General features: G+C 54.6%; 4 protein-coding genes across 4 annotated transcripts; all 4 read right to left on the bottom strand.

Annotated features, from left to right (window-relative positions):
• Positions 1–1,064: 1,064 nt before the first annotated feature.
• On the bottom strand, positions 1,065–2,735 carry JKF63_00469 (uncharacterized protein; the record flags this gene model as incomplete). The annotated part of the gene is made up of 1 exon (XM_067896520.1): positions 1,065–2,735. The coding sequence occupies one exon, from the start codon at positions 2,733–2,735 to the stop codon at positions 1,065–1,067; it is 1,671 nt and encodes a 556-aa protein (XP_067752677.1).
• Positions 2,736–5,878: 3,143 nt separating this feature from the next.
• On the bottom strand, positions 5,879–9,169 carry JKF63_00468 (uncharacterized protein; the record flags this gene model as incomplete). The annotated part of the gene is made up of 1 exon (XM_067896519.1): positions 5,879–9,169. One exon carries the CDS (start codon positions 9,167–9,169, stop codon positions 5,879–5,881), a length of 3,291 nt encoding a protein of 1,096 aa, XP_067752676.1.
• A 1,037-nt stretch (positions 9,170–10,206) lies between these two features.
• Positions 10,207–11,430, bottom strand: JKF63_00467 (uncharacterized protein; the record flags this gene model as incomplete). Its single annotated transcript, XM_067896518.1, has 1 exon — positions 10,207–11,430. The coding sequence occupies one exon, from the start codon at positions 11,428–11,430 to the stop codon at positions 10,207–10,209; it is 1,224 nt and encodes a 407-aa protein (XP_067752675.1).
• A 1,002-nt stretch (positions 11,431–12,432) lies between these two features.
• On the bottom strand, positions 12,433–13,797 carry JKF63_00466 (uncharacterized protein; the record flags this gene model as incomplete). The annotated part of the gene is made up of 1 exon (XM_067896517.1): positions 12,433–13,797. One exon carries the CDS (start codon positions 13,795–13,797, stop codon positions 12,433–12,435), a length of 1,365 nt encoding a protein of 454 aa, XP_067752674.1.
• Between the last annotated feature and the right edge of the window lie 457 nt (positions 13,798–14,254).

Genomic DNA, 14,254 nt, shown 5'->3' with positions numbered 1-14,254 from the left:
ACGTAAATACAGTTAACAAGAATGGATTGGAAAAAAAAAACAGCGAACTGTTGATATTCGCGCCCCCCCCCACACAAAAAAAAACTCTTCTCTACCCTCCCCATTCCCCTCCCGTGAGCAACACGAGAAGGAGAAGCCGACAAGTCGGCCGACCGGCACACAAACAAGCACAGAGAGAGGGAGAGAGAGAAAGGGGGGAGAGCGTGCATGTTCGCGAGGGCGGGAGCGGGGGCGATTCAGACCGGGTGGATCGATAATACACATGAACGCATACCCGGACTCATACACGAAATACATCCCAACAGAGAAAAAAAAGGGAGAAACAGAGACGCAAACGACATGGAGACCAAAGCTCAGCTTTCGTGTCGCTTTTTGTCTACGTGTGTGTGTGTGTGTGTGTGTGTGCTGATGGTTCAAAGAAGAGCAGAGGCCTGAGCCGACGAAGCAGAAAAGAGAAAAAAAGGGGGAGGGGGAAGAAAGACACATCAAGAGCAGGAAAATATACACGCACACATGTGGCCACGAAAAAAAAAGGAGGAAAGAAAACGTTCGTCCAACGCAGACGATGAGTAGATGAGTGGGACGCGTTCAAAAGACAGAGCCTACGGCAACCCCCCCTCCCCCCCCCCCCCCGCAGACTCGTAGGGAAAAGTAGACATATATCTATCTATATAATATATATATATATATACAAGAGAGAGGGGAAAGGGAAGGTGAAACGATACATCGATCAGGGGACATGAGCACGCATGCATCATTCGCGTTCGCAAGTGAATGGGGTAAACTCACGGAATCGCTCCCATCAACGACGACTGTGGGAGTTTTAGCATTAGCACAGCACATGAAAATAGAAATAATAATAATGAGAAAACCAAGCAGATAAAATGAAGAATGTGACACAACTGAGGCCTGTTGCCTCAAGTCTCTAACATCCTTCGGACCACCCAGCGAGCGCTGTACCACCACCACCACCGCCACCACACTACGTCGTTGAAGTGTCCTCATTGCTGGATCGACTACTCTGATCGGTACACTCGAGACTGCTGAAACCAAAACCCTTTCCATTAGTTTTCACTGTACAGCAGTTTTTTTCGTGTCTGAAAGGGCATCGAAAAAAAGAGCCGGTTGTCTTCCAGAGCTCTCTTGGCCAGCTGTTTTCGATGCGGCACACCAACGTGTATGATAGGCCGCCGGTCACCCGTCTCACTTCTAGGCTTATCATCAGTTGAACCCTGCGTGGCAAAGGCTGTTGGGTGTGCGGAAGGCCGCTTAGCAGGGGACAATGCCGTCCTGTTTGTTGCCGGCACGTTGACCTGCAGCGTTTCCGACAGAGGGAGACGTGCTTCGGAAGGGCGGATAGGGCTTGGAGGTTTTGTTCGTCGTCTGGGCGCGAGAATACTGACCGGGCTGTAGAAAATGTGCACCGGACAGAAAGATAAGCTTCCGTTGGAGAAGGAAGGCGCAGACGTGCATGGGGTGGTGTCCGCTGTGATGCTCAAGGGCCTATTCGAGTCGCTGAGAAAATTGTTTTTGTCGGTCTCAGCATCCACGCGATGCAGGGAGGAGCGATCAATGGGAGGGGCGCCTAATGGCAATGGGTGTGAGGCAGCATCAGCGATAACTGTAGCATACAATACTCCCAATTCTAACAAGTGCTGCGAGTTTGACTTGTCAAGGTCCGCTTCTGTCACCGGATAGCACCCATGGCTGCATGCAGCGCTAACACTGTCAGCAAGCAGGTTTTCGGCCTGGAACCCGCAGAAGCACATGGGTGTTCTCGAAGAGTTCGCCTGGGGATCCGACTCGTGCATCTCGAACGGCAGCCAGTGCACACTCCTTGACGAGCGGTTCCGTTGGCGTAACAAGCTCTGGCGGTACAGGTCGCTGGAAACATTCAGGCCCGACACACTCTCCCCCCTCCCCTCACCAGAGGGCGGTGCCCTTTCCGAGATCGATGGCAGTAGTGTAGGACTCACGACGCTACTTGCCGCTCCTACCTCGCCGTGGCCGTCACTTTCCCCACCACCACCACCATCACCGCTGCTGCCGCTGTTCGTTGTCGGCAACACAGTTTCCCGCCGAAACCATGCGTAGTCTGGACGCCCAGATGTACGCATCCGCTGAATTTCCTGAATAAGGCTCACAAATTTGACCGTTTCGGCGTGAAGCTGCTCGCCCCTCAGCCCCTGGTCAGACAGCGAAGGCTTGGCTGATCCCGTGGACAACTCCAAAGACGCGGTCGACGCATCGGGTAGCGTCTCACTGATACCCCTCGAGTTTTCTAGAACATAGTGGTGCGCTCTTGAGACGCTATCGATGTCACTGCTCGCGGAGGATACGTGAACCGAATATGCTCGAGCAACGCTGAGGTCGTACTGCTCATGCTGCAAATCCCGGAGTCGATTGCCCAGACGATTTATTTCTGTAGAGGTAGTTGCATTGTTGACGGCGAAAACACGTGAGTCAAAGCTGATGTCAAGCAATGCGCTCGAGACGGTGTGCAACGGAGTTGCCGCTGTTTTAATCGAAGGCGAGGACAGAAAGGTTCCTCGCGCTGCCTGCACGACATTGTTTTCCAGTGTTTTGTCTTCGCGCCTGTGTGTGCTGCTGTCATCGCTGCCGCGGCGGTTCCGTGGCACCAGAAACTTTGTCGCCAGCGTCGGAGCGTCCGGCAATGCAAGGGGCGCTGCGGCGGTGGTGGGGGTTGCCCCCTGCACTGCGGATGCCGCTTTCATGCTTGATAGAGCTCTCAAGGATGTTTCAGGACAGAGGGGCAGTGATGATCGCCGCGGAAGCTCCTGAAGAGGGCTACTGATGGAATAGAGGGAGAAGGCGCTACACGTGCTACTGACCGAACCCCCCATTACGGGCATCAACGACGTGGCATTCGGACCCCTCGCTGCTGTGGCTTCCCTCATCACCATTGGCACATCGTCGGACAGGGATCGCATTGGCTGTGGGCGCGGGATGGATGAGGATGGAGAGGAGATCGGTCGTCGGATCCCAGTGGGGGAGTCGGCATGCGACCTCACGTTAAAGGCCGCGATTGCGTCCCCCAGAGACTTCAAAGCTGATAGGCTTGAGGCGGCAGGACGGTGAGAGGGCGCATCGGAGAGGAGCGGCGGGATTTCCCTGGTGGAGGCGTCCTCTGTTTTCTCAATGTCTTTCCGACAGGCTAGGGGCCGAGCCCGGCTGTTGCTCGCATCGGGCTTACTTTTGCATACTGCGCCTCCCATTCGCTCACACCACAGACGAATAGTCTTTATAATGAATGCCTCTACAAATGCTGCTTGCTCTAGTGTGTGCAGGTGCCAAACTAAGAGAGCGGCACGATCGCTCCGAAGAAAGCGAGTAGGCTCGAGGGCAGATGTGGTAGAGAGGCTTAGGAGGCGCCGAGTCGAAGTGCCTCCAACCTCCAAGGCTTCTACACAAACGCGATGCGATCACACAAACACTGCTAGGCAAGGAAACGAAGACAAGGTTGGTGGTGGGGGGGGGGGGTAAAGCGACTACCTGCACATGCCAAAGAAATAAGTGGCAGATGGTGGAGTGGGGTGCAGTGTGTGGAAGTGAAACACACACACTACAGTGGGGAATGGATAGAAGACAGGAGGGGTACCAACACACAAGGATGGGGGGGGGAGGGGGGGGGGGGGGCGACGGATGGCACACCACTTCACTCAAGAAAAAGGCAAACGAAAAAAAAAAGAGCGCCCATGCACCACAATCGTGTTACCATACGCTCTCCAAACGCGTGGAGAGGAAGAATTGGGGGGGGGGGAGGATCAAGTAAGCGAAACAACCAAAACAAAATATGAGAGGCGCAAGATGAGCGTGGTCGAACAAGAAAGGCGAATCGTAACGAAGAAAAATATATATATATATATACAGGTAAAAAAACGAGATCAAAGACACGCTAAGAGTTAAACACACAGGAGCAACCAGTCTCAACACTAAAAAGAGACTAAAGAACAGCGCGAACAAAACTGTGAAGCGACGAGAGGGGGTCGTAGCGGGTAGTAATCGCAACAATATAGAAAAAGGCAACAGACCGTATGAATGCTTGGGAGGGAAGAAAGGAGGGGAGGGGCTGACGAACAAAGGAGTGAAAAAAAAGAAGGCAACACACACAAAAAGCAACAATATAGAAAAGGCTAAAAATGGGAATGATAACAGAGAGAGTGCCACACGCGCTCAACGGGGCGGAAGAGGGGGGAGGGTATGGGGAGAGGGGGGGGGGAGGGTACGAAGGAGGCGTGTGGTAAAGAGATCAGAGAGCGACACACGCGCACTCTCACACTTCGAAACGCAGATGCACACACTGCTACCGAAAGGACGAAAGAACGCTTGACGCAATGTGCGTTGGTTCAAACGGGAAAAAAAAAGATGTGGCGGTGGTGGTGATAAATCTGTCGTTCTGATCTTTTTTTCACTTCTTCCATATATATATATAAATAGTTTGTTATTATTGCGGTTTCTCACTTTGTCCCTTATGCTCAGCAGCAGCCGCAGCGCTGTCTATCTGTGTCTGCGTCTGTGTCTGTTTGTTTCTGTGTGTGTGTGTGTGTGTGTGCATATGAAAAAGCTGTGAATGCTTGATGTTACACTGGGACAAGAGGAGCTACAGCAAAAGGAAGGAGCGAGAAGGGGGGGAGGCAGCCGCAGACACCCGTATGGCGCCGTAATACTTTCTGCGTCTAGCAGAGATGCAAAATATGTGCGTGTGCGTATCGACGTCGAACCTTATTCCCCCCCTTCCTGCCGGTTCGGGTACTGAGTGAAAGAGTAGTAGAGAGGAATATAGATGACCGCTGTTTGTGTACGCGTGTGTAGGCGGGAGACTCGAGATTTTGAGTGCGAGTATAGTGCACACACACCCTCGAAAAAAAAAAAAACCCAACCTAAGCAGCGTAACCCAAAAAGTAAAATTAAGTTAGCGGAAAAGGTAGAAGGAGAAAAAAAAGGGAGGGGAGGGGAGGGGCGCACACCGTCAAGTAAGAAAGGCACTCTGTGTGCGATACCGAGAAAGCATGCATCGTATAAGTGCAAGAAGGTAGTACAGTCGGTGCGGGCATGAGTGAAGCGGGGACCATGATGGTGAGCACGCCAACGTACACCGTTGAAAAAGAATAGTAGGCAGACATATTAGAGAGGAGAAAAGGGGTGCAAAAAAGAGTAAGTAGTCGGTGACACGCATGCACCCTTCACTGCCGCCTTGGAACCCCCCCTCCCCCTCCTCCCCCCACCAAGCACCACCACCGCCACCTTTACTGTATTCGCATGCAGATTCTTTAAAAGCTGCCGATACCTGTTTTACTTTGCGGCGAATCCACGAGCACGGCAGGGGATGGGGAAGAGAGAAAGGGAGGGTGTGGCCGTGACAGACACTTTTGAAGTGTCGGCAACAAGAGTGCGCAGCCTCATTTAGTTGTATCAGGTGAGACAGGTGGTGTTTAAAGGACATGACGAGGCCACACCGCCCGTGCTTCTCTTTCGCATCCGCACAGCAGAATTGTGTTGGTGTATTATGCATTAGAGGGGCACACATACACAGATAGAAATCTCTCTCTATATATATCGAAATAAAAAAACGTTTGTTGGCGCTTGCGTGTATGCAGACACGATCGGTTGAAGACAACCTGGTATCATTTTTTTTTTTGCACACCCCATCTGCGCAAGCGCCTATGCACACACATTCGGGCTCATGAAGTCGGTGTCCCAGAATGGAGGGGGAGGGGCGGGGTAGGATAGTAGTTGGCGGCATCCAGAGACTTTGACGTCTTCTTACCTCTTATTCCCCCATTATTATTATTCGCTGTTAATGATCAACTCTGCCCTTCGGCGTCACCCGCCGTTGCCCCCTTCCCCACAAACGCGACTAGACGGTCGGCTCCGCACGCCTCTGAAAGTCTTCCTTCATGGCCGTCTCCAGCTCCTTGCACAGAGTGCGATAACGTCCGGCTGTGTCAGCGGCACGTGCATAGTCGGTCTCTGGTTGAAGCACGGCCTGTGCGGCGGCTTGAACGGCTGGGCTTAACTGCGGCAGCATGCGCACCCAGTTTAGAAAAAAGTTCACCTCGTTGATGTCGTCAATAGGGCTCTCATAGTCGTCACCCTCGTCCAGCTCGAGGCCGGCCTCCGCCGCTTCTAGATCGTCCTCCATGTCATCCAACGCGTCCTCGTACGCCTCCACCGTATCATCGCCGCCGTCTACACCCAGCACTGCCTCGTCATTCATCTCGTAGTCCTCGATTTCGTCCTCTACGCCAAGCCTGATCTTTTCTAGATTGGCCTTCGACAACGCGCAACGGGGTAAGTAGATTGCTTCGTTGGTGAAAATACAGTACTGGACGATGCGCATCAGCGGATCCGTATAGTGCGAAACAAAGGCTTCCCGCTGGCGCTGCGTCGGCGTAGCGAGTTGCGGGTCAGTGGCATATACGAGGAGCGAAGACAGTCCAAGGATGACCACCTTGCGTGTCAGCAACGACAGGTTCTCAAGAACCTCCTGTGCATCGTCCCTCTTCACCTTTTTGCGACTGCCAGCACCAACTGCAGAGGAAGAGGAGGCCGGGGCTGCAGTGCCGCTGGCGCCGTCGTTAATGCAGCCGCGGAAAAAAAACAGGAGCCCATCGAAAAAGGTCGGGTAGGCGTTCACCTCAACAAGAATCTTGAAGGTGGCTGCTGCATCGTAGTAGAAGCAGTCCAGCAGTGCCGAGAGGATCCAGATGCGAATGCGGACGTCCCCACTCTGGATGTCGGGGTGAAGCAAGGACTGTAGGAGCAGCCCCACAAACTGCGAAAGATACGGATCGAACAGCCCAGGGCGCTCTGTGTTGGCCTTGGCTGTGTGGAGCATAGCTTCGATGAGCTGCGCTGGCGCCATTTGACACTCTGCGACGCACACTACACCCCCAATCAGCATCTTTTCGCACATCTTGTAGGTGCTGCTCATCAGAGCAGCGTCGCCAAGGAACTCGACAGGCGCGCGTGAGATGAAGTTATCGAGCACCTCCTCGATCGAGTTGAAGAAATCAACGCCAAGACCGGAGTCCACCAGTGAAAAGACTACAGGCAGCAGCTCCCAGCACGCCGGTGGAATCTCCTTGGAGAAGTAGAGAACGTGCAGAAAGATAGAAAGTGTCTTCTCCATCATGTCAAAGTTGTCTGGTTGCTGCAGCACATACTTCACAAGACGCAGCGCATCAACGCGCACGGATGCGAACGCGGCTTCGTTCTCTCCACAGCTCGTTACAACGGTGAGGAGGGCGTCTAGTAACGCATCCGCACTGAAGGCCGACTGCTCGTACATACTCATATTTACTTCTTCGTAGCCGAGGACGCCCTCACCGTTTGTCTCCTGATGCTCCATGTCATGCACGGTTGCCAAAAAATGCTGGACAAGGGTGTGGCCCAGCTTCCCCATCACCGGTGTCAGCTCTGGTGCAAAATGTGTGGCCAAGTGCAGGATAACCAGCGGCACAAAGGTAGTTTGTACCTTGCTGAGAAATGTGAGGCATTCCTCCACGAGGGGGACGAGAATGGGTGTCAGGTATGGCCGGGCGCGCTTCATTTCTAACAACGTGCACATCGCATCGATGCCCGCCAGCCGCACTCGCATGTCGGCGTCCTGGACGAGGCCGCACATCATCTGGATGAAGGAGGCAAAGTCGGCTTCTGACGGCATGGGCACCTTGCTGTAGCGCTGACACACCACAATAGCCTTGCAGCGTACGGCAACGGAGGCCATGGAAGACTGCAGGCAAGGGGAGACGTAGCACCGGAGGACTTGATGCATTTGCCCTTGCCAAATCGCCGGCACTTCCTTTATGAACTTGCGCAAGATGGATAAGAGGTGTAGATACCCAAAGAGACGCGCGTTGCTGTCCGCCGTCGTCAAATCAGCGGACTCGAAGCCGGCCGTGAGAACGCCGAGCAGCGCCTGCAGCAATGGCGCCGGATCGTGAAATTTCTTTTTGTTACCCAGCAGTGCCAAGATTGTGTTTGAGGCGGCCTGGCGTGTCGACAGCTCGGCGTTGCCGAAGCCCTCCTCCATCATGTACTGGACGTAGTCTGCCAAATCGCCTTCATCGGCGAATACCTCCTCGTCTTCCGCGCTGAAAGACATGTACGGGAAGAGCAGCTGCTCAATCAGCTGCATTGCGTTCGGGCGCAGATGCTGCGTGTAAAGGGTTTCGTCCAGGGTGCAAAGCTTCACGTAGCGGAGCGCAAACATCTCAGACTTTTGGTGGGTGTGCCGGTCCGTCGACGAGAGACAAAGTTGCAGCCACTGCCGCCACATGGAAAGAAAAGCAACACTGTGAGTGCGCAAGAAGTGCTTCGACACCGGCGCTGGTTTTTTTCGTCGCGTCGCGTCGTTGATAATTGAGTGCGAGACAATAGCAATACGCTTGAGGCACTTGATGTACTCTGTGTAGACCTTTCCACCTGCCGCCGACGCCGCGTCGTAGTGCTGCTGCGGAAAAGCCAGCATGAGTTGGAATAGGCCATCCAGCGCGTCCCCGCTCATCTCCTTTGAGCTCGTGAGCTGCAACCCACTCTCCACTATGCACTCGCTTACTTTGAAAATAAAATGGTAAACACGGATATCATTGTAGCCAATGTACTCAGGCAGCTTGCGCACCAGGACGGCACACACCTCCATCTTCAATGACGAGGGCTCCAGTCCTGGCGTCTTGAAGCGCTTCACGTATGTGTAGAGAAGTTCCAAGGCACCGAGGGCCTCATCCACCCCGACAGTGCTCAAATCGCGGTCAATAAGCGGCATGAGCTCCCCGAGGTAGTTCCACTCGAATCCGCTCGTCACGTTCATGATGCACGCACGCAGAATGCGGCGATGGCCCTCTGGTGCACGGAACATGCCAGCAAAGAGCAGCGACTCCATCTCTGCCAGAAAACCGGGCGTGTTCGTCACGACGTCATCATTCATGAGGTGAATCAAGGCGTTTTTGGCAAACAGCAGCGCTGAAAGGCTTTGCTCTAATGACAGCGAGGGATCAACACCGGCGCGCAGAACCTCGAGGAGGCAAGTGGGGCCTGCTGCTGGAGACTGCATTGCCGCTTCCAACTCGGCAGTCGCTCGCGTCCGCTCATCTTTGCTACCGTGGTAAGCAAGCTGCAGCAGTTGAAGCACATCGACAGAAGCCATGCTCGTCTTCTTTTTCTGTTTTTTTCTTTTTTTTTTCGGTGGTGGTGGTACCGGGGAATAGGTGTTGGCGGCTCTGAGTGCGCCTGTTCAAATGCTGCAAAAGGAGCGGGGGGAGGGAGAAAGGGTTGAGTTGGGATGTCGAAAATAAGAAATCGACGTGCAACTCTATAAGAAGCCAGAAGTCCATGGAGAGTAGGAGGGGTCTGAATAGCCGCAGTAAAAGTGTCGAGAGGCCCAGACGTGTGGAGGGGGGGGGGGGGGGGGGGGGAGAGACTACCAACGACCCCATCCCATGCATCCATCCACGCCTCCAAAGGGAGGGAGATACAGTGGCTTGTACGTGAGTTTCTGTTTGTTGCCGAGAGGAGTCGAACACGAGAGCGACTGAGGGGTGTTCAACAGATAAGTGGCGATGGCGATGTGCCCCCTCCTCTCCGTCGCTTGCTTTCCTCCATACCCTCTTCTTGGGCGCCGCGCTTGTTTTTCAGCATGTGTACTCCATTTTTGACACTTTTTGATTCCTTGCAAACCTGCGCTTGTGGCATTGATAGTTGCGAGGGTCTGTGCATAAGCTCCACCCACCGCGGGCGCACGTAGAGCGCTATACAGGATACGGGGTCCTGGGGGGAGGAGGGGGAGAGGGGGGGGGAGGAGAGGGGGGGGGGAACGTAAAAATAGAATGGGAGAGTGTAAAAGAGACACAAGAGGTGACAAATCAGGCATCAAACATTACAAAAAAAAAAAAGAGGCCGGGGAGAGATGAGCGGAAGATGGCCTCCCACTCCCACTCCCCCCCCCCCCGAAAAAAAAAAGAGAATTAAAAAAAGGTTGTAAACATCGTAGACTTTTTGTTTGTATATTGACTTCACGGCGAATAAAACTCAACGCGCCATGATATAAAGCAAATAAAACTGTTGTTCCTTTGCGGTGAATTCTCTGAAAAAAGTGCGGCGCCATGGAACGAAGAAGAAATGGCGGGGCGGTCTTCTCGCCAATCTCTCGCCCATGCAGACTGCATCGATCCTTTGCGTAATGTATCATATCGACGCTTGAAAGGGGATGGCGATGTTGTACGTAATGGGGCGGAACTGTGAGTTGAACGGTGTCGTTTCCTCTGGACGAAGCGGGTCGAATGGGATGGCACCGGGGTTTCTCGTTGTGGCTCGGCGATGAGCCGCCGCTATCGTCTTGCTTCTTTCGTTCCCTCGCGGCTTTTGTTTCGAGTGCTTCTGGCCATCCTTGGCGGATGCAAACGTTGCTTGGCGGCTTGTTGCGTCAACACTAGCATCTGGGGACGACGACGTTGCTTCAGCTGAAGCGACCGAGGTCGATGCAGCTTTGCCGACACCAGTGCTTGATGTGATGCCTCTGGTGCCCTGTGGGGAAGGTCGAGAGCCCGAGACGGCCTCGGCCACGGCTTTTGATACCTGCATGTTTTGGCAGGGGAGTTGAAGGCCTTGGGGCCGCTCAGTGTGCCTCTTCGGCGACTGCTGTTCCCCACCGTTGCCCTCTCCCTGCTGGTCCTCCTTGCACAGCGTAGGTGATTTGGGAAAGATGCCGTAGGAGTTGGCGCGGGTGTCGTCGAAGCGTATATTGATAATGTGCAGCGCGAGAACACCCCTAAAGCGTTGGACAAGAAGCACCAGACAGGGAGAGTAGCCGTGAATTTCGGCAGATGTAGCGGTTGAGGTAACCACCTCACCTCCTCGCTGGCGTTCAGATGATGGTGCAGTGGCTGCGGCTTTGAAGTCGGGAAGAACAAGCGGAATCGTCACCTTAGCAGTCAGGGTATCAGTGGTGTCACTCCCTGCTCCCTCGTATTCCGGGACTGTGGTAGCAACCCTGTCAACGACGCGCATCGACCGTATCGAGACGCCAAGTGCGCTTTGCACACACGTCTCTAGAGCATTTGTGAATGCGTCACCATCGCTGGCATCCGCCGAGCAAGCAGCGTCGTTGAGCTGAGCAAGGAGCCTCTCTACAGCGTCCCATCCTCCTAGCATCCCTACTGCGTCAGCCACGGTCACGGCCCGTGATGGTTGCTCTAGCGCTGAATAAGAAGCAGGCAGAGGTTTGCTGAACAGTTCACTGAGAAGAGGGTGTGGTGTAGTAGCGTCTGTGCCCGGGAGCAGTGATGACTCCGCTGACACAGTGGTGGATTCGGCGGCGGCGGCAGTGGCCGTGGTAGATTTTACTCGCGCCGGCCGCAATGAAGAAGCAGTCATGACCGCGAACTGAGGAAGCAGCGAAGGGCGTTGCATTGGGATATTGGTATGCGCCATAGTTCGACAGTAGCACAAGTGCCGCGCCAGGCTTACTTCTCATGGCTGGCTGTTTGATGATCAATACTGGGAATGGGGTGATAGGTGCGCAGGCGACAAAAAAAAATAGGAAAAGGGAGTGCGGAGTGGAGTGAGCCAAAGGGGGTACCCCGGCGGCCTCGGATCTGCTGCCGGGTGCCTCTGTGCGTTGGTGCGCGCAGGTGTGCGCTTTGAGAGTTGGTGAACGACACAAGAGAGGAATAATCCATGGATGATGGCGGATACAAAGTGCAAATCAAGAGAGAGCAGTCCGAAATGCTTCAAGGTGGGTGTGCGTGTGTGTCGGGGGGGGGACACTTTTTTTTCACGTACTCATGAACACGCCATCTCACCCGTTATGAATTGCAGTATCGTCATGCCTCTCCGTCTGCGAGCGCAAGCCCCTCCCTCCCTTTCCCCAATAGAGTGCATACATGCTGTAGCAAGAGACCACCACTGCTTTAGTCCAGGGGAAGGGTAGGGGGTCGAAAAAACAAAGTGGTTGTGTGTCCAGTGTCGACACTGCCGAGCTGGGATCTTGTGCTTCTGTTTGTGAGAAAATAATAATGTCTGTGAGGAAACAGAGGTCGATAGTGTAATGCAAAACACACACACACACACACACACAGACTGTGCGTCTTGGGAAGTGCGTGGAGCGACGCGGCTCAGACACTCCCACACCGTTTACCGCAGCGCTTTCCTCCTCCTCTACCCCCTCCCCCTCCATCCGTCGCTCCTTTCCTGCCAGCAATCCCCGTCCAAGCGCACCAGCGCTGTCGTGGGCAAGAGGAAGGGGTGAGCTTCTACTATCCGTTCTGGAGGGGCGAAATGTAGATGAAAGAGACAAAGGGACACCACGACACGCCGCCCACACACAGTCCACACTCGCACGCTAAAAGTGAGCGGCCGGCAGGGGGGGGGGAGAGGAGAGGGCCTGCGCTTCAAGAGTCCCCAGGTACACACTTACGCGGTGGCGAAAATTCGAGCGTCAATGGACTCCACCGCTGCGAGGTAGTTTATGGTAGCGGTCCACACCCAATGCTGCTTCGTGGGCGACAGCGATACAATCGGGCCCGGCATGCCGGGGAACAGTGCAGAATTCTTGAAGAATCCAGCGCGTTGGCGCGCGTGTCTCACCATATCGCTGTAATACAGGGTTTGATCCTGTCCCATTCGAAAAAAATGACCGCTGGTGCGCTCGTGGCGCCGTGAGAGGGCAAGGTCGACGACGTACAAGGAGGCGATTACCGGCGTCATGGGGAACAACAGCGCCGGCGCCTCGCCACCCAGCCACCACTGCAGCGGGGGTTGGCAATTCAACATGTCAGAGCTACGAGTTGGCCCGGGGTGCAGCACGTTCACAGTGCACGTCACCGCCAAGATCTCCTGTCGTTCGACAAAGCGAGCGAGCGAGAAAGCAAAAAGCAGCTCTGACATCTTTACGCTGTAGTATGCTTCGAAGGGGTTGAAGGGACCATCCATTTTTTCTTGATCACCCCACTCAGGGGGGAGGGGCGGCACCCTCGTCAGGTTTGCTGTCGCCGCTGCCGCGGATGCCACTACGACAATGCGCCACGGCGGCGGCAGAGCCACCGCAATCGACCCTGATCTCTGCAAGCGGTTCTGTAAAAGTCGAAGCAACAGCAAATGATGCCCAACGTGATGCATGGCCATCTGCTTCTTGAGCTCCTCCTGCTGCGGCACTAGCCTCGGCGAGCTGCACATTGAGTCAGAGTTGCAAACAATGATACGCAGTGCTGGATCGGCTGCGACGGCGTCGCTGAAGTCGCAAACAGCCGCGGTGTCACTCATGTCGCATGTGTGCACCAGCACACGACCCACTCGCCCATTCCACTCCTTGTGCAACATCAATTGACGTTCGACCGCACTCGAGAGCAAGTAGCGGGTTCGCTCGGCCTGTCGCCCGTTGCGCACCACGCCGTGAACATTCACGCCGCTCAGAAGTAAGTTGAGTGCGGTGTAAAAGCCAATGCCGCCGTGCAACACGCTAGTGACAATCGCCGAGGGACAGGCATCGGCCCTGTTGAGGCCGGCCCACAGCCGGCGATCAATAAAAGAGTAATTCAGTTGGAGAAAGATCGTCTTCTCGTCTGCTGTGCTGTGGTGCGGTGAAGAAGCGGTCAGTTGCATCACCAAATCGCCCTGTACGCGCGACGGCGCCTGATTCCGCTTCCCGAGCCACACCCGTCCGATGCGGACGTACATTATGTAGTAATCCGCTATCAAGATGAGGGTGCACCGCAGCAGAAAAACGGAAAAGCCCCATGCCCACGACACACTTTGTAACATGTCCAGCACCCGCCACATCGCTCTCAACCGGGGGTGCAAAGGAGGTGCGTCTGTAGAATGGTGATAGCAGGTGAGGACAATCGAAGCGCAAGTAGACTTCGTGAGTATTACGCATACAGGGGAGAACAAAGAAATGGACAGAGAATAGACACCATATACACGATGAGAGGTAACAGGGAGCGCAAAGGGGGGGGGGGGGGGGAGGAGGTACGCAGTGTCGGAATGCAGAAAAACGCTTGCAGATGCAGACCCAAGAGGAAGCTGGGGAGGGAAGGAGGGAGGGGGGCACTAGGAAAAAAAAAAACGAAGGTGTATCCCACCTGTGTGCCTCTAGTCGGAGCAGTGGAGTGCGGCAATGGTGCCCACAGTATTATAGCGGAGCAGTAGTGGTGATGTTTGTAGACACGGAGCTGTGTAAAGAAGATGTGGGACACCGAGGGGGGGGGGGGAGGGGGGGAGGGCAAAGAATGAAGAA

This window comes from Porcisia hertigi, chromosome 36 (genome assembly GCF_017918235.1).
Source record: "Porcisia hertigi strain C119 chromosome 36, whole genome shotgun sequence".
In the NCBI taxonomy this organism is placed as follows: Eukaryota; Euglenozoa; class Kinetoplastea; order Trypanosomatida; family Trypanosomatidae; genus Porcisia; species Porcisia hertigi.
The sequence above is the reverse complement of the archived record's forward strand: the minus strand, read 5'-3'. Positions and strand labels throughout refer to the sequence as shown.